This window comes from Micropterus salmoides, unplaced genomic scaffold (assembly GCF_014851395.1).
Source record: "Micropterus salmoides isolate LMB-PRFRI ecotype aquatic unplaced genomic scaffold, ASM1485139v1 Ms_hic_scaffold_12, whole genome shotgun sequence".
In the NCBI taxonomy this organism is placed as follows: domain Eukaryota; kingdom Metazoa; phylum Chordata; class Actinopteri; order Centrarchiformes; family Centrarchidae; genus Micropterus; species Micropterus salmoides.
The window spans coordinates 8,813,756-8,836,547 of NW_024040263.1; the positions used below are offsets into that span (position 1 = coordinate 8,813,756).

At 38.5% G+C, this 22,792-nt stretch overlaps 1 protein-coding gene across 1 annotated transcript; it reads left to right on the plus strand.

Moving 5' to 3' along the window:
• Positions 1-4,938: 4,938 nt before the first annotated feature.
• Positions 4,939-18,398, plus strand: abcg2d (ATP-binding cassette, sub-family G (WHITE), member 2d). The gene is given in 16 exon segments (XM_038714821.1): positions 4,939-5,144; positions 6,309-6,368; positions 6,468-6,582; positions 7,313-7,465; positions 7,599-7,756; positions 9,437-9,588; positions 9,761-9,862; positions 10,415-10,665; positions 13,167-13,249; positions 14,539-14,628; positions 14,752-14,873; positions 15,470-15,624; positions 15,940-16,029; positions 17,822-17,893; positions 17,895-17,935; positions 18,174-18,398. Coding segments are annotated over 16 exon segments (1,998 nt in total). The 3' UTR covers positions 18,322-18,398.
• Positions 18,399-22,792: the final 4,394 nt, after the last annotated feature.

The following is a 22,792-nucleotide window of genomic DNA, read 5'->3' on the forward strand; positions in this document are numbered from 1 at the left end:
ATTCGGCTTCCGGTAGAACCCTGTCAGAAGTGTCTGAAGTGGAGCGGACCCAGAACAACTCTCATCAGCTGTGAGAGTAATAATGTTATGCTTTATAAAATGTCACATAATTAACAAGATATCTATATAATGTCAGTGCAGTGACAGTTACCGGACAACTCCAGCGCTGGCAGAAAGTCAGGCTGCCGAATGAACGAAAGACTCCGAGGACCCATGTGAGTGGTGAACGAATAGTTCATGTCTGCTCCATAGTAGCCGAGTCATGTGACAAATGAACGACTCAAATCCAGAGACCCACAGTTGAGAGTCGTGAACTAATCAATATTGTTTCCTGTGCTGACAGAGCCCATGCAGCTGCCATGTGACGAGTGAACCTAAGAGTCCAAGACTATTCACGATGCTTGCGTGAAAATGAATAAATTACTCCCTCAGACTACCAATTTCTCCTGAGTAATATAAAAGATTAGGTCAAATGAACGAAACATTCTTTGAACAACGCAACACTAGTCAGATCATGGTTAAAGCCCCAGGGGACTTGCGGCCCTCACATTGTAAGCACTGAGGGGGGAGGTCCCCTTACAGTCGGAGGCCCAGGGCCAATCCAGCCTTGCTTATAGGCTAACATACAGTAGCATTAGAGGGGTAAATGGTAGTTAAATAAAGGGGAGGGTGGGGTTGGTGGCAGGTGGACTTCTTAAAGTTAAATTTAGCTAACTAACAGAAGAGTTTAACAGGGAAACATTGGTGTCTGTCTGTTGTTTGACTGAGGCACTGGGTGGGGATCTCTGGTACTGCCCTAGAATGGTTTTCATCCTACCTGTCAAATAGGAAGTTTTGCGTATCTGTAAACAACTATGTCTCCTCGTTCTGTCCAGTTAAATATGGTGTGCCTCAGGGGTCGGTCTTAGGACCCATTTTGTTTTCCTTGTATCTGCTTCCCCTTGGACATATTATCCATAAACATGGCATTTCTTTTCATATTTATGCTGATGACACACAAATATACTTGCCCGTCAGATCCACAGACCCTGGAATGCTGAGTTCACTTAACAACTGCCTTTGTGAAGTTAAAAAATGGATGTCAAATAATTTCCTCCAGCTGAACTCAGACAAAACAGAAATCCTGGTCATCGGGTCCCAATACTGCCATCTGCTGGTTACCTAGTAAATCACATTAAGCCTGTGGCAAAGAACCTTGGTGTTTGGTTTGATAGTAATTTAAATTTCGAGCAGCACACCACAAAGCTTGTTCAATCATATTTTTATCAACTTTATCTCTATCAAAAATTCAATCTATGTTAACTTTTAAGGACACCGAGACCATTTTACATGCCTTCATCTCATCACGCCTGGATTATTGCAGCCTTTTCACCTGTTTAACCCAAAAATCTATTGATCGACTCCAGACTGTCCAGAACTCAGCTGCCAGGCTTTTAACCAGAACAAAGAAATATGACCACATTACTCCTATTTTAGCTTCATTACACTGGCTCCCAGTATGTTTTAGAATTGACTTTAAAATTCTATTGATCACTTTTAAAGCTCTTCATGGCCTCTCGCCTTGTTATATTTCTGACCTTTTAGTCCCATACGCACCAGCACGTACCTTGAGATCCTCGGGCAGAAGTCTGTTGTCTGTTCCAGAGTCTCGACTAAAAACTAAAGGGGACAGAGCGTTTGCTGTCAGGGCCCCGAGGCTCTGGAACAGCCTGCCCGAGGAAATCAGGTCGGCTGAGTCAGTGAACTCAACATACTTTTATAGGAGAGCCTTTCCCGATCTTATTTGACTTTATTTTATCCCTTTATTTTATTGTATTTTACTAATTTTATATTTATCTGTATTTTAGTCTTTTCAATGTTTTCATGCTTTTATCTTGTATTGTTTTTGTATTATTGTCTCTTGGGTATTATTGTCTTTACACTTGTTAAAGCACTTTGTAACTTGTTTTTGAAAAGTGCTCTACAAATAATTATTATTATTATTATTATTATTATTATTATTGTTTGAAAAACAAATGTGTCTGATGAAAGACGTACATTATTTGACATCTTAACATTTAAGTGTTTTTACAATACCAGCTATCAATCAGTGATGGATAAAAGTATCCATAGCTTCAATGCTAAAGTTGCCTCCTGCTAATTAGGCAGCTTGATGAGGTATGCTACTAAAGATATGCAACAGATGCTGAGGCAAAAAAAACCTTAGACCAAGGCCACTTCTCATCTTTTCAGCATTTCTGAGCAGTTTTCCTTTTTATTTGGAGCTTTGATCAAAGCTTTGATGCCGCACAGCCTCTGGGCGCAGAACCCAGCGGCAAGCGCAGAACGCCCTTTCAGAGATAACGCAAGTTACACCGTGCTCAGCGCACTCTGCACCTAAAGCTACCTTAGTGACGCACTGGGCTGTGTCTACCAATTTTCTCAAAGCAGCTAAAAGCCTTTGTGGCACGGCACGTGCCGTTGGAGCGCAGTGGTACTGTTGTTACCAGTGTTTTTCTACCTTAGATTCACAGCTAACCTTTTTCAAACCATGGTGCTGTATTTGAGAGACTGGATGTGTTCTTTTAACCGGACAGCCATCGATTTTCATACAGGAGACAGTTTGAAAATAAATTAGCCAACCTCTGGAACTTCCTTAACTTGTGTGGGCTATTCTATACATTTTTTTTGCATGTTGTGGTTTATGTTCAAATTGATTTTAAAGGTCTGCTCTGCTCCACCATGACATTATCATGTAACCCAGATCAAACAGTTATAATTCACTGTGATGAATGGTGCAACGTTACCAAGTTTCAGAGTCTGGTAATAGATTTTCCTACTGAAATGAATAAAAATGAATGTTACAGGTGTGAAAATAGACTCTCCATTTCAAACATTCGTGTCTTTTTGGGTGATAAATAAAGGTTTAAACAGCTTGGTGGGATCCCAGTTGAGTGTGTGGCTGGACACCTGTCCCTGGTGTCATGAGCTGATGTTAGTCAGCCTGCACAGTCTCTCTGCTCTGTCAGTCTGCAGCAGCAGGGCTCTTGAAGGCTGCAGCAGGACCCCCTTCTCGCAACCTTCTCACAGTCTCCCAGATCGGTAAGTCACTGCAAAACTTTTCATTACTTAGCAACAAGATCATTTTTTTAGAGGATTTCAGCAACACGTGACTTGTTTTTTATACTTGGTTTGTCTTATTTGAGGATGGAACAAGAAGAAAAAAATCCTTAAAATGAATTAAGGGACTTAGTTAGCCTTTCCACTTTACATTTAGCTATATCTTTTAAGCTCCTTTAGTGCTATAAATGCACAATGATAATATGTATATATATATATATATATAATATATGAATAAATGAAGCTGTGTGAGAATCATTGCTGTAGCCAAGATTTTAAAATACTGAAGTCATGTGTCCTGTGTGTGTGTTTCATGGAAAAGGTTACTTTTTGTCAGGTTTGGTTAGAAAAATTACAAACTAGACTCACAGTTACAGTACACCATTTCTTCAAAAGTTCCTAAATCTTCTTGTCAGTGTAAAAGTTACTGAAAAAAAACTGTGCTTTAAGGAAAGAAAGAAACCACCTTAAAGCAACGTCCAAATACATACTGTGTATTATATAAACATTATGTAAGAGTACATATGCTAAATAATGTTAAAATCTAACATACTGGAACTGAGGCCCTACGTTTTAAAAATTACTGCCAAAGCTGAAACTTGCCCTTAGCAACAGGTTGCTGAAACACCAAATATTCAACACAAAGTTGAAAGTCTGAGATGCAGCATACGCCCTAGTGAAGGAGACTAATACCAAAATACCAGTCCACAGCATTGTGCTAATGAAGTAGAGCCATGTCTTCTGAGTATTTTATATTCTAAATAATGAAGTAGGTAAAATGTCTAAGAAATGAGTTTCAGTTTATTTATTGTAGTTATTTATTTATGTATGTATGTATGAAGTCTATTTAAATCTACAACTTCAAACCATAGGTTTCCTCACAGAACATTAAGGTTAAAATAGCTCAGTTTGTCCACTTTTATCTTGTTTTGTAATCGCACGTTTGACGTTTTGAACGTCGGTATATGTCTGTTTTTTGCGATGATGGGGAGCTCTTTCTTTACAGGTCTGTCCTTCTTTGGAGAGTTTATTGTGCATTAATCGATAAATTCCTGGAGCATAAATATGACATTTTCTCAAATAAAGTTAATAGATGGTATTTTTCTGATGTTATTGACAACATTTGGTTGTATTATTTCAGTAAGATAAAATGCAGTCTATTTCATCTGGATATCTGTTTAAAGCATCTTCAAGTATTGCACAGGCGTATGTTTAAGAGACTGAAACACAGCTGATCCAATTTAATTCAAAAATCCTTTATTAATCCCACAATAGGAAAATTCCCTGCTGCAGCAGGGCAAAGTGCAAAATTACAAAATACACTCTAAAGATAAACAAAAGAATGAAAAAATAACAATCGAGATAATAAACAGCACCCCGTGACCCTGTGTGCAGGATAAGCGGTTGATGGATGGATGGATGGATGGATGGATAATAAATAGTAAATAGCTGGAAATACCATGTTGCACGGATTATCAGTCCTGGTGTGTGTGTTTTGTCCATGTAGTCTACTGGAAATAGGACTGATAGAGTAGAGAGTCTGACAGCAGCAAGAAGGAAAGATTTTTTGAGATCTCAGAATCTTAGAATTTTGAGATACTTTTTTTTTTATAATAATTTATTATTACCATAATGAACATTGATAAATGTCTTCAGTACACACATACAGTATGTGACATTAAATTTTAGTGGTCTTTGTTTCAGTGCAGGAAACCCTGACATCCGTTCTTTATGGATGTCTGAATTGTTTGGCATCACACTAGTGTATGTAACAAATCAGTAAAAGATTGATTTCTCTCTGAGCACTGTCATTTGACATTGTGTGCACTGCAGAGGATGATGGAGAAAGCCGGTCACATCAACATTGCAATGATAGAAGATATTGGCACCAACGGGATGGCCAGGTCAAAGGTCGTCACGGACGTGGATCAGAACAACGAGCTCTGTGGCTCCACCGTGAGCTTCCACAACATCCAGTACAAAGTGCAGCTGAAGAGCGGCTTCAAGAGGAAAACCAGTCCAAAGGAAATACTGGTCGACCTCAAGTCAGTTAGAAAAATTGGACACTTTCTATACCTGTTTGTCTGTCTTTCTCTTTGTCATCTGTCTATTTACTTATTGCTCACATACTAAAATGCTGTTACAAAATTAGAAATAACTTGTTTTACATATATCACCATTGTGTTTTGAACATATGTCAGTTGTAGTTTGCTTACTCATTAAGGGATAAGTAGAATATCTATTAAATTCAATAATTAAGTTGATGTATTTCAGATTGTTGCCTTACTTAACCGAACATACACTCGACACTGCTTCAGATGAATTACAAGCTTTTTTGTAGAAAATTAGACAAAAAAATTATAAATCTGGTGATATTTGGTTTGTCGACAACCAAACAGGATTTTTGGCTCAATATAAAGTTGCATTGCCATAATTCTTTCAGGTTCCTTAATTTGGGAGACCATGTTACAGTAAAAGTGCAGTGGGTCTTCATGTAAATCATGTAAAGGCTCATTGTGTCCTGATTAAAAGCAGGACAATACGAATAGACTCTTACCATTGTTTTCTTTCTGATAGTATTAAATACAGATGACATTTCCCATGGTAGAATTAATAATTTCACACAAGTTGTTGGGCCTTTTCCTACCTCAGAGTTAATTATATGATATTAAGCATGGTTTCTTGCATATAATCTCTCTGATGCACTAAAGAGCAGTCTGCCAGGGAAACGAATTAAACACAATCACGTGATCCATCGCCAGGCTTTTATCACTGACTCTTTCTGGTGCTTTGTCGAACTGTTCTGTTTGCAGTCAAAGGATGTGTTTTAAAAAAAACATCTACACCGTAGTATAGAGTTTGTGTGTGTGTGTGTGTGTGTGTGTGTGCGCAGCTTTCAAGAAATGTTTATATCTGTAACAACCTACTTCCCTGAGCATTATTTTAGTCAACATAAGGGCAGAAAATTTATTTAGATAAAGTGATTCAAGAGCTTCTAAATTTCATCACGTGTCCAAGAATCACGTTAATCCACTTTGTGTCACACTCCTCACATTTGTATTGTAAAGCTGATACAGTGAAGTGAAAAATCTTAGATTGTACACCTTAGGAATGAATGCAGACCATTTAAACATGTCCCCATCTGTGCCTTTAAATTAATTTAATCATGTTAAATTGGTTACAGAGAGTTGTGTGCTATTATCTTGCAGTGGGATCATGAGACCTGGCCTCAACGCTATTCTTGGACCTACTGGAAGTGGAAAATCTACGTCAGTTTCACACTGATCTCGAAGAAAAAATATCTTCAAAATAGCCACCTGCATTAGTTTTAGATATATTTAAGTATTGTTTGGTTATTTTTCTCAAAGATTCTTGGATATCCTGGCTGCAAGGAAGGATCCTTCAGGTCTCTCAGGAGAAGTCCTCATTGACAGAGCACCACAGCCTCCAAATTTCAAGTGCCTCTCTGGCTATGTGGTTCAGGTGCATTTGAATGTTTTTTTGGTCCCTCGGAGGGCAGTGGAAACAAGCTGTGAACTGACTCATCATGATCATTTAACTTGAAGTAATGTAGTATATATTATATTATAATATAATATGAATAACCTATTAGCAAACAGTTGCTTAATTACACACCCAGCAGACATGGAGCAACATTAGCTTTCATTTCGAGTTATTTTTGTGTCCACCTTAAAAAAGGAAGTCCGATTTTCACTCTCTTGTTTGGTTTCTACCAACTCCCAGGAGAAATATTTGGCTCTTCAGCTTCAGCTTCAGTGTTTCAATTCTCTACCGTGTTCACCAGCTAGTTGTTAACTGTGTCTCCCTGCAGTTTGGTGCTAAGCAGGTTGTGTACAGTGAGTTTTTAGAGCTTTTCACTGAAACATGCTGTGGCTAGAAAGAACGCTGATGAGAGCAGTGAAAATAAATATAAACAGGAAATTTGTGGCCAGTAAAGCCAAATTAATGAGCTGAAAGATGCTAAAAAAAATTCTGTAAAGTTGATGAGAACTGCAGAGTTGGGTGATTGATCCCTTGTTATTGTAAAAATATTGATTATAGCAACTTTACAGAGTTTGCTAGTTACTAAATTCTATTACATTAACCATTCTCTGCCTTCCAAAAAACACAGCCTAGCAGAATGAGAAAACTACAAAACAAATGATCTACCCGTCTCTGATCTTTGACCTCAAACTCTTGTCTACCTTCCTAGGACGACGTGGTCATGGGCACCCTGACTGTGAGGGAGAATCTGCGTTTTTCTGCAGCTCTGCGGCTGCCTAGCTGTGTGCCTCAGAGAGAGAAGGAGGTTCGAGTCAATCACCTCATTAAAGAACTGGGTCTCACCAAGGTGGCGGACTCCAAGGTAAAAATACACACAACATAAGACATGACATAATAACTTATCTAACCTAAGGGTTGGCCTCAAGCTTGAAGACATCAGGTGAGAGCCAGGGCAGATTGATTGATCCCTGTTGATCTTATGTGGGTGTCCTCAGGTGGGCACGCAGATGACCCGGGGAATCTCTGGAGGAGAGAGGAAGAGGACAAACATCGGTATGGAGCTGATCATTGATCCTCCAGTTCTTTTTCTGGATGAACCGACCACAGGACTGGACGCTAGCACTGCTAACTCTGTCCTGCTGTTGCTAAAAAGGTAATAAAGATTCTTCTCTGCCAGTCCTCTGATGGATTATATTCAGAGTTGAGTCTTCAGCTTTGTCACTGCCCCAAAGCTGAACCTGTACCCAATACTCTAGTTACTAAAAAGTAATGTAACACTAAAACAGTCTATTAGTATATGTGAATGTCACTTTATTACAGCATTAGCTGCATTTGGTTCCAGTCTACAGTGCTCATTGCAAAAACAGTTATTTGCCTTCTTACAGAGCAAAGGATTCTGGTTTCTGAGCAAAGGGTTGTTTAGAGCAAACTTTAGGCCTATTCTCTTTGACAGTTTTGATTAACCTTGATTTAGCACCTTTGGCAATGAAAATAGCTTTATTTCATTTAGCATAATTTATTATTTATTAAATAATGCAGCACTTGATATTTAATGCAATTGCATTAAAATACACATTAGTCTATTATTGGTGTATTGATCAAACAAAGTAACATGGAAGACATGGAACTGTTTAATAATGTATATTTTAAGTATGCCACACTGTGATATATTGTTAATAATTACCACCAAACTTATGTGCCACAGGATTTATTATACATTTTATTATAAGGAAATAGTCTTTAACGTTAAACCACATTGGCGTTCAAGTTCAAATTTATTTATATAGCACATCTAAAAACAACCCTAGTTGACCAAGGGCTTTCCAAATTCAGGATACACAACAAATATACACGACAAAGACAGTGGAAAATGTCAACAATGTCCAAACTCAACTTGGTTTGAAGGCCAATGAATAGCGGTGGGTCTTTAGCAAGGACCTGAGAATATCAGCAGTCTGAGTTCTTGTTTGAACAGGTAAAATATTCTAAAGATTATGATTATTATCAGCCAGTGAAAAAGCTCAGTCCCCTATATTTTTTTACCTGGATCTGGGGACATCGTGGAGCACCTGATTGGATGACCTCAGTGCTTTGACAGGAGTATGAACATGTAAAAGTGCCAGCCCATTTAAAATCTTGAAAACAAGCAATAAAACCTCATAATCAAATCAGACAGGAAGCCAGTGGAGCAAGGCTAAAACTGGAGTAATGTGCTCACGCTTTTTAGTTCCAGTTAGAAGTCGAGCTGCTGCATTCTGGACAAACTGCAACCGATGAAGAGATGACTGATCCACTCCAACATATAAAGAATTACAGTGGTCTAGCCGAGACGTTATAAATGCATGGCTTACTCTTTCAAAATCTTTGCTCGGCAGGTAGGGCTCGACTTCAGCCAAAACAGTCTCAGCTGGAAAAAAACTGGCTTTTACAACACAACTAATCTGTTTTTCAAATTTAAAAGCACTGTCAAAGATCACACCCAGATACTTGGTAAATGAATGACTATGCGATCCTAAAGTACCAATAGCATCTACACAAGCAGGACAACCAAACACAACAACCTCAGTCTTACTTTCATTAAGACAGAGAAACTTCTGATCCAGCCATATTTAAGATCTCTTAGGCAGTAAGGCAAGGCCTGAATTGAGGCTTTGTCATTGGATTTTACTGGCAAATAGATTTGTATACCCTCCACAAAGTAATGAAAGGAAATATTGTGTTTTTTGAAAATGGACCCCAATAGCAGCATGTCTACTGAAAAAAGCAATTTTGCAATCAAAAGGAAGCTTTTATTGTATTTGCTACACATTTTTACTTTTTTTACTCTTTTCAGAATGGCCAGTCATGGAAGAACCATAATTATGTCCATCCACCAACCACGATACTCCATCTACAGACTATTTGACACTCTGACTCTGCTGGTTAGTGGTAAAATGGTGTACCATGGACCAGCGCCAAACGCATTGGACTACTTCGCCAACATTGGTGACTATGACGAAACTTATTATCAACACAAGACACCATCTACCATCTTAAATAAATGTAGATGGTTGTGCAGCTTTATTCTATACGTCTGATGAAAAATCTGACAATAGAAAAAGCAACGTCTCGATAACGTGTTGAGATTAAACATAGATCATTGTGATCTGTGTTCCAGGTTATCCCTGTGAGCCCCACAACAACCCAGCTGACTTCTTTCTGGATGTTATCAATGGAGACTCCACCGCTACAACCATGACCAAAGTGCACGGGTCTGAAGGTGACAGCGTTCTATATCGCTCCATGAATACTATAAGATGATATCTTTTATTTGTACAAATTAAAATAAAAGTTAAAATATAGTGCCTTTAACCCCTCATCCTAACTTCATCCTTGTCTAATGTCCTTGAACTTAACATTTCTAAGGATATTATTAAAAATAAGTTGTTGTTGTGCTCTAATTTTACTTGTTGCAAAAATAATCAGTGCTTTTACTTTTGTGGTTATTGACTTAGGACAGACTTTATTTACTAATTCAGTATTTTAAGCCTCTTCATAATATTTGATCATTGTTTTAATATCAAGTCAAGACAAGTTTATTTGTATAGCGCCTTTCAAGATGGTAATTAAAAGTGCTTTACATAAGACTTAAAATGCATTAAGACAAGATATAATGGAAATGCAAGGCAATATTAAAAGACATAAGTTACATTTTAAAAAATTGATTAAACTGAACAGTAAAAAATTCAGTTCAAAGCACCAATTGATTTCTATTGTTGTAGAGTATTTCCAATAGTTAAATCTGTCATTGTCCTCGTGGGTGCTCGGCCAGATTTGGACTTTGAGGAGCACAGCAGCTCCAGGCAGAGCATCGAGGAGCGCCTGGTGGAGGAGTACAGGAACAGCAGCTACTCCAGCGACACAAGTGCTGAGCTGGACCGCATCGTCCAGGATAAGAAGTGTATCTCATTTTCAAAATCCCGCACCATCACCTACAACAGCTCCTTCTTCCACCAGCTACGTTGGGTGCTAAAGAGAACCTTCCAGAACCTCATGCTGAACCCACAAACATCTGTGGCCCAGGTAACACATCCCCATTAATCACTAAAATACAAAACTTATCATGAACTCAAAGCCATCTGTTGTTGTAAATACAATGGTTGACTGGACATATTACAAACAAATAACATAGAACAAGTAGAGTGCCTCCTTAAGTAATTGAGTCTTCACTTCTCCTACTTGTTGAATTGTTGTACATTAATTAAAGCTTGCTGTTTTCAGTGTTTGTCGCCACAGATTACAGAGCGGTTTTTAAATCTTTTGGATCATGACATTTTAGAAAGAAAAATGAAAAGAGATTTCAGAGACTCTCTTACGAGTTACATAAACACTACTTGTTTGTGTATTGGGTAATTAATTTTAAAGTAAAAATCTATTTTACATATTCTGAATTTGGACGTTTTTTAAAAATGTATTCTGGTGGCAGGAGCTGGAAGTGTTTAAACAATGGCATCCTCGTTACGATTTTAACAATTCCTGCATGTTTGGCAGTGCTCTAAAAAGCAAAAACTTTGCACAGCACAGGATTCTTTAACAGCTTTTTGCCCTCGTGTCTCTAGTCAAGCCGGGAATTCAAACAGTCAAGTCTCAAGTAAGTCAAGCATGTCCTCATTTTCACAACTTTAATGCAGCTCATGTCTACGGTTCTGACAGAGGTTGAATCCACTATCATCTTAACTTTGTTCAAACACTCCGAAGTGCGGTAAAATAAGTGCTGTTGTTGTCATGAACAGGATGCATAGACAGCACTTTGGAGGTCAAGACTTAATGCTCTCATTAGTCAACCCATGGCGGCAAAATGCTGTCAGAAGTCTCCTCACTTTAAGAAGTATTAACAGCTAATTGGCCCTAAATAAGTCAAAATAATCCTACAAGAGAGGCTCTAGGTGGCATGGGCGCAATAATCGGCTTTGGTGACTGTTGTGACGCCTCTCTTGCCTCTTTGGGCTGGGATCTGAAGTGATATCATATCTGGCCAAAGCCCCTTGGCCCTGGTCTGGGACTCATCACATGATGGCATCATGACCTCTCACTCCACTTCCACCCGGCTTTCACATGAGGGGCTGTGGGGAATGAGGTGAAAGAAGCTCAACCGTATTAGCTTATCCCTTCACCCTGGGAACCGCTTAGACCTGTCATAATCTGTAAATTGTTAGGATTAAAACTTGTGTCACTTTCACTTCTCTCAGTCTTTTCTGTTATCATTACCTCACCCGCAAGTCCTTTTTGTTCGCTCAGATAGGCCGGTCTGGAGGAGGACCAGGGCATCCACTTGACTCCTGATCCCCACAAACACTGGCTTTTTTTTGTCAAGAAGGACACTGCTTGAGTTTAATTTCCATTCTTCAAAAATAATTCATGAAGGTCTACAATTATAACACTGATATTGAATTACTGATCGCTCAGAGTTAAACCTTCTTACGCCATAAAGAAAAAAACATAAGAAGAAAAGTGTCTAAACCTAACCAAACTGTGACCGTTTCAGAAAGCCTTTGGTTAAGTTCAGGATAAGATCACGGTTTTTGTCAAAACAACAAGTCAGTATTAACTCTTAGGGTCACACAGGAACCAAACCCCAATCTCCCAGGTGAAAGTCGTCCACCAAACTTGCTCCCTTCATGGACTCTTTATACTATGTCACCGAACTCTCTAAAGCCTATTTTGGTCAGAAAGTTTTAAGAAAGCATTTCTAGTTGCAAATTAATTTATCCAGATCACTACAACAACTGAACGGTATTTTTCTTAATAACACGATCAAGTTATTCCTCTGACTCAAGATAACCTCATCTATGTTGATCTTGAATGTGACAGCTGGCGCAAGTGGTGCTGCCTCATGCGGTGTTGGAATAATCAAAAAAAAATTGTTTCCGATAAGAAAGCAGTATTTCAGTGGAAACTGCTATCAATGTGTTGTTTAAACGCTCTGAGCAATTAAATACAACATATCTTCTTTGTCTTCACACATTATGACTTAAAAGCTCATGAATCCAACTAATTATATATGATGAAAACATGTTAATGCAAGCCCACCCAGAAGCCATAGAGATTACATTGCAGTGCCTGCAATTTGAATAAAAAAATAGTCCTAACATGCAAGTCAAGTCAGAGCAATCTGGACGATTTTTAACCAGACCAAAATTTGCCCGAAACATTCTGTACTCCACCGAGTGCTGCCTCTGATTAGACTATGATATTCAGAGGCAGGACAAACTGTCTTGAAATGTGTATAATATAATATAAAAGTATTTTTAATTGCATAGTAATGACACAAAAGTAAATCCATAATCATGCAACACTTAAAAAAGAACATTCAAACAGGATGCAATCCAAAAACTCACTCCTTTGTTTCATATTCATCTTGCAAATGTTCTTTACAAAGTATTCTATGATGACTTTAACGAAGGCCTCAAGCTCAAACAATACATTTGTTCTACATTGTTAAAGTTCTGACCCTGTATGGGCTAATACATGCTGCTTTTACAAACAGGACTTTCTACTGTCTCTAAATGTTTTTTTCTGTGCAGCTCGGAGTCAACATTTTCCTCGCCCTCATCGTAGGAGCGATTTTCTTCGGGGTCAAAGATGATCGGAGTGGAATCCAGAACAGGTGAGAGAACTGTATTTAAAAGCAGCTAGCAGGGGACCCATGCTAATATATTTACCGTACACCAAGGGCTGTAGTGACCATTGATGAGAACAAGGTCATGTCCTTATTTTTTCTGGGAATTTGTGTTTTTTAGCAACCAATGTAATTGTTCTACATTGAAAAACTAACATTGTAGAAATTTTATAGGCTGATTCTGGCATTTTTTACTAAAAGATTGCTACTTATTTGCTTAAATTTGACTTTTGTCACGTAAAAGAATAAATAATGGATGGATTATTTACCTACTAGACATGTATTACTGGTAGTCTGGAAAAGGCTTTGAAACAGCACGCAGGCCTCTGATATTAAAATTGAACAAATAAATGTTTTTTTTATTTTTTACCTCCCTGTTTATACATAATACATTATATAATAACTAACCGCAAAAAACAAATGGAGTCCCTCTAACTCCCAGGTAGCAAAAACAATAGTAAATACCCACTGGTCCACGAAAATTGTATTTATTTCATTTTTTTTCACTGCAACTGGGTTCTGGGTCTTTGTACCTTCAACAGCATGTTTATTATTTAAAGTTATTGCATAATTTTGTAATATGTCTTAATGTTCACACAGAAATAAGATGTGCATTATTTGTGTTAATCTAGATTATAGGGCTACGTAGTACGGGCATATTGATTTTTGCAACATGATTCTTAATGATTGTTCAGATTTTTTAAGTTAGTCACTGCTTTTAATGAAGAAGCGTGAAAAGTAGAGCAATTCCTACATTGCTAATCCTCTTACCATATTTTATCGGGTACAACCTGGTACTCATGGTTGAGTAGAATATAAGGACCTAATGTCATTATACTCCTGGTCAGTGCATTAGCAGTATGGCAAACACCAATGTACGTGGCTTAAAAAAGTTATTCACCCCTCCCTCCTTTTGACTGGGTTTGGGGCCCTTCTGGAGTCAGTCACCTTTTAGGCTTTCTGTATGTGGACCATACCGCATATACACACACATACCACTATAATTTGTGTGGTGTTAAATGCCCTTCTTTTGTTTGTTTGGGTTGAAATTAGGGCGTTACAGTAGCAAAAATACAACACCAGTTATTGATTCACTTCATTTCTTTTCTTTTGTTTCCTTTGTCATTTTCTCTGTCTTACTGCAGAGGACTGGTTCTCATTTTAACATGTGATGTGTGTGTGTGCTCTCTCTCATGTACAGCTACAGTGTATGTGGAATATGAGATTCATACATTTCTATAAAAGAGTTAATGATCAGATTTTGTTTCTTCTTGCAGGATGGGTGGCCTCTTTTTTATCACTACCAACCAGTGTTTCAGCACGGTGTCTGCAGCTGAGCTCTTCATCATTGAGAGGAAACTGTTTGTGTATGTAACATGTTGCACAGAACAAGCTAGAGGATATAACTATGACATCTGAAATGGATAACTCAACATAAATTAGGAACAAATGGGTAGAGCTTGATTTCCTCTTGGGTTTTCTTGTGACAGGCATGAGTACATCAGTGGCTACTACAGACTGTCTGTCTACTTCCTCTCCAAGATCCTGTCTGACATCACAATGCGCACCATCACCTCAGTCATCTTCAGCTGTATTGTCTACTTTATGATCGGTAAGACTAATGAATCCATAAACAAATTCATATGTGGAAGGTTTCAACCCATGAACACTTGATCAAATACTAAATTTAAGATTGCAGATTGCTCATTATTTTGTCTGTGTCCACTCCAGTGTGTGGAAGAAGTATACAGATCCTTTACTTAAGAATATATTATATTAGCAATAGCACAGTGTAGAAATACTCGTGTAAAAGTAAAAGTTAATCACTACACATAAATATTTAATATATTTAAAGAACCAAAAGTACTCATCCTGCAGAATGCCCCATTTCAGAATAATATATATTATTGGATTATAATCATTGATCCATTAATATATATACTCACATATATATACTGTATATTAATGTTACAGCTGGTAAAGGCGGGGCTCATTCTACTTTATAAACTGTGATGTAGCATAGTGATTTATTTTGATGATTTTATTTGTTGATAATATTGTGTTTAATCTGAATCTGCAAAGTAGTATAAAAAATTTCAATATTTCCCTTTGAAATGTAGTGGAGTAGAAGGATAAAGATGCAAATAAAGTACTCAGTACATGAGTACATGTACTTAGTTACTTACTTTGCACCACTGGTCCTCTCAGGGCTCAAATCCACAGCAGCAGCCTTTTTCATCTTCACACTGACAGTGACTATGGTGGCCTACACCGCCACAGCCCTGACGATGGCCATCTCCGCTGACCAGAGCGTCGTGGCTCTCGCCAACATTTTCATGACCATCACCTTTGTCTTCATGATGGTGAGAGTTCTTTATTGATTGTAAATATAAAAGTGGCGCCTCCAACGAGAGGTGCCCCAGCTATAGATACCATCAAAAGGATGAAAACATAAGCCAGACGGCTTATTTCCATTGTGGTCCTTTTTTGGAAGGCAAATGGGTAGGAGCATCATGAAAAGGCAACCAGTTAGTTATTAGCAGCTTCCAAGTAATAATAATAATAATAATATCTTTATTTGTAAAGCACTTTTCAAAAACAAGTTACAAAGTGCTTTAACAAGTGTAAAGACAATAATACCCAAAAAACAATAATACAGTTGTGTGTTGTGTTGGTAGATTTTCTCAGGTCTCTTGGTAAACCTACCCAGCATCATGGACTGGCTGGCTTGGCTGAAGTACTTCAGCATTCCACGCTACGGCCTCGCAGTAAGTCAAGATTAAAGAAATAATTTCAGTTAAAGTCATAATAAGAACTTTATATTTATAGTTCTTAAGAAAGGTACTTGCACACTGAATTGATGCTACCAAAATTTATTTATTTAATACAGCTTTGACATTTCTATATTATGACTTAATTAGGTATACTCAGCATTTGACCAAAAAGGGTCATATATGTATACTGTATACACATCATCACCTGATTAAGCATATTATCACATTAATTTATATTAGAGCTCTGTTGATATTGGATTGTTGTGGCCTTCACCAATATGATAATGAAATAAAATTTAACAAAAATATGTTTGTTGATATTTATATATCTTACTCAATCTTAACATAAACACATAATGTACACAAACATTTTTGATAAAGATCTTCTATACTGATGTGTCAAAGTTTATTCTTGATCCTAGTAGTTATTTGACAAACAATGATCAATGAATCAATGTCTACTTACTAGACCTTACATTTTTTACTGTCAGACTCCTCTGGTCACCAAACTGTAATGGCAACACTGTTTATAAATGACTTCAAACAAATCTTTGTCATTTTTAGACTTGATTGTGATTGTGTTGGCACTTTTCTCTTGATTTTTTTGTCTTCTAGCAACTTGATAAAATATTTGAATGTTCTAAAATACTTAATACTGCCTAATGCTTAAATACAGCAGTGTAATCCCTCTCATGTAGGACACTACCATAGACTGTATATAAGAAGTGGACATAGTCATCGTGACGTCACCCGTTGGTTTGTGGACTGCCGTTTTTAAGTTTGGCCGATAGGGCACCGCCATGCTAAGTTTTTGCAACCAGCGGCACCGGACGTGACCATATTTGGACGAGACGGTCGAGCTAACGACCGTGTGTGGAGCTAGCTAGCTTGCTTAGCTAGGTTCATCTGTAATTCACCTTAACTTAAATTTTAACAGGGCTGACAATTTTGTCTAGCGAATAACAGTCTTAAAGCTAAATGTACTCACCAGAGAAAGTGAACAGCCAACTCCTAATAAGCTTTTTCAACGGCGCTGGTTAAATTTACACAGTGCCGTAGGTACGCGTCACTCTAGCCTGACTGACAGGTCATCTTGGTGACGACTTGTCAATCACAGATAATCCCGACCTGAAGCATACTCTGCTTTAAGGCCTTTTCACACGGGAAGCGATTTACGTGCCTCGTAATTCATTGTCAATGAGAGGCGAGCGTGTAGGAAGGGAGGCGCGGGTATTGCAACAGGCGTAGCGCAGGTGGAGTGTCGCTTCCCATGTGAAAAGACCTTTATGGTCTATTTTCCTCTAAATGGGACCATAGTTTACTAAATGAACATCATGTGGTATTGAAGAAGACAAGAAACTAGCGATTGAGACCATAAACTCATTAGGAAAGTGTTTACTGAGGTAATAAATCAGGCGAGAAATCGGGTAATTTTACCATTGTTTGTAATGCACCGGACATCTTTTTACAACCAGAAGAGTCGAACCCCTGCTGGCCGTTCTATAGAATGACTTCCGCATTGGATTCACGTCTCAGACCAGAAGCTTTCCGCTTGGGCACTTCACACTACAAACACACGTGTTGTTGGTTGTATGGTCAAAATGTTGTCATCGCATGTTTCTAAGACAATTTTGGCTCTTAAAAGACTGTGAACACCTTCCTTACAGAGTTAATTTGCAGACCATATTCTTCCATTAATCACCACAGATAAGCAAGGTTCTAATGTACTATATTTCCTTTGACCTGCTCCGTATTCATTGACTATACTGTCAAACGTTATGTTCAGGCCTTGAAGATCAATGAGTTTGTGGGTTTGAAGTTCTGTGAGGAGGCTGTGATCCGAAACACCAACATGTCGGGCTACAGTGACCAACTGCTATGTGAGCATAGTTGGGGAGACGTGAGTAGACTGTATTTGCTCTGGCTGTGTCACACTGGTATGTACCACCTCTGTGGTCTGCTTCAAAGCAAATTATCTCATTTCTAGTCTAGCTAGTCCACCAGGCTTCATGTTAAAAGTTGACATCTTTAAGCGTAATTCCAGTTGACTTTACAAACATTTAGGAACTACAAAACAAATCATCTTAAATATTGATATTTAATTTGTAAGTGACCAGTTGGGACTTGTGTTGTTGCAGATGTACAGGAGAACAGTATCTGGACTACCTGGGAATAGAATACACTACCTGGGGACTATGGGAGAATCACGTGGCTTTGACCATTATGACGTTCATATTCCTCATCATCGCCTACCTGAAACTCCGCTACATCAAGAAATTCACTTAAGTGTTTTATTCTACTATCTTAAGTTTGGTCTACAAAGAACCAAGACATTTTAAGTAGTGAGCTAAAGGGTGTATTTTTGAACTTTGAATAGAGCCAGGCTAGCTGTTCCCCCTTGCTTCCAGTGGTTATGCTAAGCTAAGCTAGCTTTAATTGCTTTCTGTCTAAAGCTCTAGATTAAAACTTGCATTTATTGTTTTTTTTTTAGCACAGCTGTTTGGTGCTGAGCAGGCAGCTTATGGTTAGTTTGTAGAGCTTTTTCTCTGAAAACAGCTGCCAGCTGTGTCCAAAAATACGGTGAGCATCAACCAAAACCGTAAGGTTGTGTGACATAAAACCAAAACATTGAGTTTATGGTAATTTGATTTATTGTTAATATTAAAATATTCATTAGAGCAGCTTTAATGTAAAGATATGAGAGTATCAATCTTCTTATCTAAGTAAACCAGCAATTTTTTTCCCCCAAAATGTCAAACTATTTCTTTGAGTGTGCCTACAGTTTGCACTTACATGCATGGATAATCTGTAGGCCTACAGGTAAAACACATACCAGAATGTAAACATCAGTTTTATCTTTAGCGAAAACCAAAATCTTTACTTTTCACGAAGTAACATGACAATGTACTTTGTTTTTTACATTGTTGGAGTGGTGTTAAAAACTATGGCTTTACAGTTGCCTACTTCTGTAAGTTAAGTAATCTTGATCATTCAGTTTTTGCACTATAATTGAATTAAATTGTTCTTGATTTGAACTCAGCACTGATTATTCTCAATTATAGATATTGTAGAATTATATCACATAGTTTGTGTTCACTTTTTTCATTGTTCTTTTGCATTTATCTTCTGATACAGCTTTATGATAACATTTATAAACATTTTCATGGAACCTTGGTCTTAGTGTTTTTTCATTGCAGTCTTCCATTTGATAATGTTTTGATGTTGACCTACATAATCATAATTCTCTTGAGATGAATATCAGTGTTTAAGTGCGTGTTTAATGATCACATTTAAAATAATAATAACTTTATTTTATAGAGCGCCTTTAAAAGCAGCTTCTCAAAGCGCTGTACATAAAATCACAATCCACAGGAAAATACAACAAATAAAAGTTAATAAAAACAACAACATTAATAATAAAAATAACTATAAAACAATTTGCAATTTGTTAATTGTGGTTTTAGGAACTCCGGCTAAAACGGCGTTACAGTAATCCAGCCGTGTGAAAACAAATGAATTAATCAGCTTTTCAGCGACAGATAAATTTAGCATTGGGCGTAGTCTGGCTATATTTCTGAGGTGGAAAAAGGATGCCTTCATAGTGCTCTGAACAAAAAAATCAAAGGTGAGGCTGGTGTCAAAAGTTACACCAATGTTCCTCATCTTACTTTGGGTCTCTAGAACAGAGCCATCAACAAACAGGGACAGTAGAGCCGCTTTGCGAATTTGATGACGGGAACCTATAAGCATAACCTCAGTTTTCCCGCTGTTCAGGCAAATAAAGTTATTGCTCATCCATGCTTTTATCTCAGAAATACAACCAGAAAGATAACAAGCATCAATGTCTTCACCAGATTTAGAGTGAATGTAGATTTGGGTATCGTCAACATAAAAGTGATAATGGAGGCCAAGCGATTGCAGCAGATGCCCAAGTGGAGATAGATAAATATTGAAGAGTAGAGGGCCTAGAACTGATCCCTGAGGAACACCAGTGAGCACCGAGCAAGTGTCAGACCTAAAGCCACACATAGAAATAAAATGGGAACAGTCAGTAAAATAGGATTTAAACCACTTTAAAACTGTCCCGGACACACCAAAAACACTTTCAAGATGGGTAAGTAAGAGACCATGATCCACAGTATCGAAGGCGGCTCTAAGGTTAAGAAGAATAAGAAGTGAGGTAGCTCCAGAATCAGAGGCCATCAATAAGTCATTGGTAACTTTGACCAATGCCGTTTCAGTGCTGTGAAATTTATGAAAACCTGACTGAAGGGGTTCAAAGAGGTTACTGGTTGTAAGATGATTACAGAGTTGAGAGGCAACAACATGCTCAAGTATGTTTACCAAAAAGGGAAGATTAGAGATGGGATGAAAGTTGTTAAAATCATCCACAGAAACATTCTCTTTCTTTGGTACAGGCGTAACAGCAGCAGTCTTTAGTACTGCTGGAATGACCCCAGTATCCAGTGATTCATTTATAATGCTGAGGATAGTAGGGCACCACACAGCGAAGCACGATTTAAAATAGAATAGTAGGAATTGGATCCAGCAAGCAAGTGGTTGATTTCATGCTAGATACCTCCCTTGTGAGAGCCTCAGAATCAAGCAGTGAGAAATGACTGAAATAAACACCAGTGAACCCAGATGAAGGAGTGAAGTGGCACAGTCAGGGTTAACAGCAATGTCTTTGCGAACATTGACAATCTTTGAATTAAAAAACTGTAGAAAAGAATCACAGAGCTGCTGAGAAACAGGCATGGTGGAAACAGGATTAACTTGAAGCAGTCTGTTTATGGTTTGGAACAAGTGTCTGGGATTATTTTTATTATTTACAATAGCCTGAGATAAGTAAGAGGATCTTTCAGTCTCCATTAGAGCACGATAACCCCCCTCACTCTTGGTAGTAGACACTCAGTCCAGTAAAGTGCCATTTGCGCTCCATTTTCCGACAAGCAGCCTTTCTAGAAAGCAGATTGTCATTGTACCATGGAGCGGAGCGGGCGAATGTGACCTAAACGTGACCTTAGAGGAGCAAAAGCGTCAAGATTAGCAGCAAGAGTGGAGTTTAGCTGCGTAACTTTCTCCTCCAGTGATGATGGATGAAGATTGCTTAGGATGGAAACCACAGAATTGCAGAAAGCAGTCTGATCGATAGACTTCCACTTCCGGAAGGTTACTGTTCGGATGGTAGGCTCACTTGAATGATACAGTTCGAGTTTAAAAAAGACAGCTGAATGATTAGACAGTCCAATGTCATTAGATGAAAACTGCGATACAAATGAGCTGTTAGCAATCACAAGATCCAGCGAAGGACCCTTGTTATGGGTCGGGTCAGTTACAAACTGTGTGAAGCTAAAACAATCAATTAGCAACAGAGATTCCTTAGCCGCCACTGAGTCACTCCGGTCCACATGAATGTTGAAGTCTCCCACAATTAGAATTCAGGAGCGGAGTTACTCAAGACCAAGCACTCAATTGATGGAAACTGGGGAACAGTCACAGAGCTTGTGTTCAACTTCAGGTTGTAAACCACAATAATGCCTCCACCTCTGCCAGATAGCCTCGGGAGATCTAACACTCCAAATCCCACTGGAGTGATCTGGTTAAACAGGAGCCCATCATTTTCTTTGCGCCAGGTTTCAGTTAAGAAGTCCAGCTTTTTATCTGTAAGAAAATCCGATAAAAGCAGCGCTTTTTGTTCACAATTGAATAAAGCGGCGTAAGCCTGGCTCTGAAGCGGAGACGACAGAGGTTTAATCTCCCTGCGGGGAACCGATATTAAATTACTGTCACGATCCTGTCCTGAGCGTGTCTGGGTTTCAGTCCTGTCTGTGTGTCTTGTTGCGGAGTCTGGGTTTTTGTTCCATGTCTGTGTTCCTAGTCCTGTGTTTTAGTTCTTGTCGTAGTATTTGATTCTAGTTCTTTCTCTGCATCTTTTGGGTTTAGTCTGCTGGGTACTCTGTGTTCTCATTTCTCTGTTATGATCCCTGTGTTATAGTTGGTTAGGTGTCATTTATGTTCTCTGCCAGTTTCAGTAATCTGATTTTGTTCATTCAGCTCTAGTCTCTGTTTAGCCTTTATTATTCACCCACATCTTATTTAGTATCTGTCTTGCCTCGTATCTTAGTCCTGTACCTTAGTTTATGTGTTAAGTGTTCACTCCCGGTATTTGTACTTCTTTGTTTTGCCTATGTCTATCTGAGTTCTGTTTTATCATTGCTTCAGTCTGTGTTCCTTGTTGTTCATGAATGGTGTTTTGCATCTGCGTCTCTCTGTTCCCCCCTGCTGTCTCTCTGCCTGCCTGCGTGTCTGTTTTTCCATGCTGTCTCCCTGCCTCGTTAACCCTGATCCCAGTCACCTGTGTTGCTCCCGCCCTGCTCGTTAGTCCTTGTGTATAAATGTCTGGTGTTTCTGTTCATTCCCTGTCCGGTCATTGTCGCATGTATGCCCTGTTGTATGAAGTTGCTGCTCTTGGATGTTACCAGTTTCCTGTACCCGGGAGTTCTGTTTGTCATGCTTGGGATTAATAAACCCTGGAACTCAATCTCAGCTCACAGTGTCATGCGTTTGGGCTCTCCCCTGCTTTGCGCACCCAGCGATCCTGACAATTACTGTGAACAACACCAGTATGGAGCAGTTTGTTGGTCTTATGTCGACAGGTAGGGACATAGATGTTAGGAGAGGGTGAGACAGCAAGACTGCGCCGCAAACCCCGATGGATATATCGCTTAGGACGTAGCAGTCCAGCATCTTGACA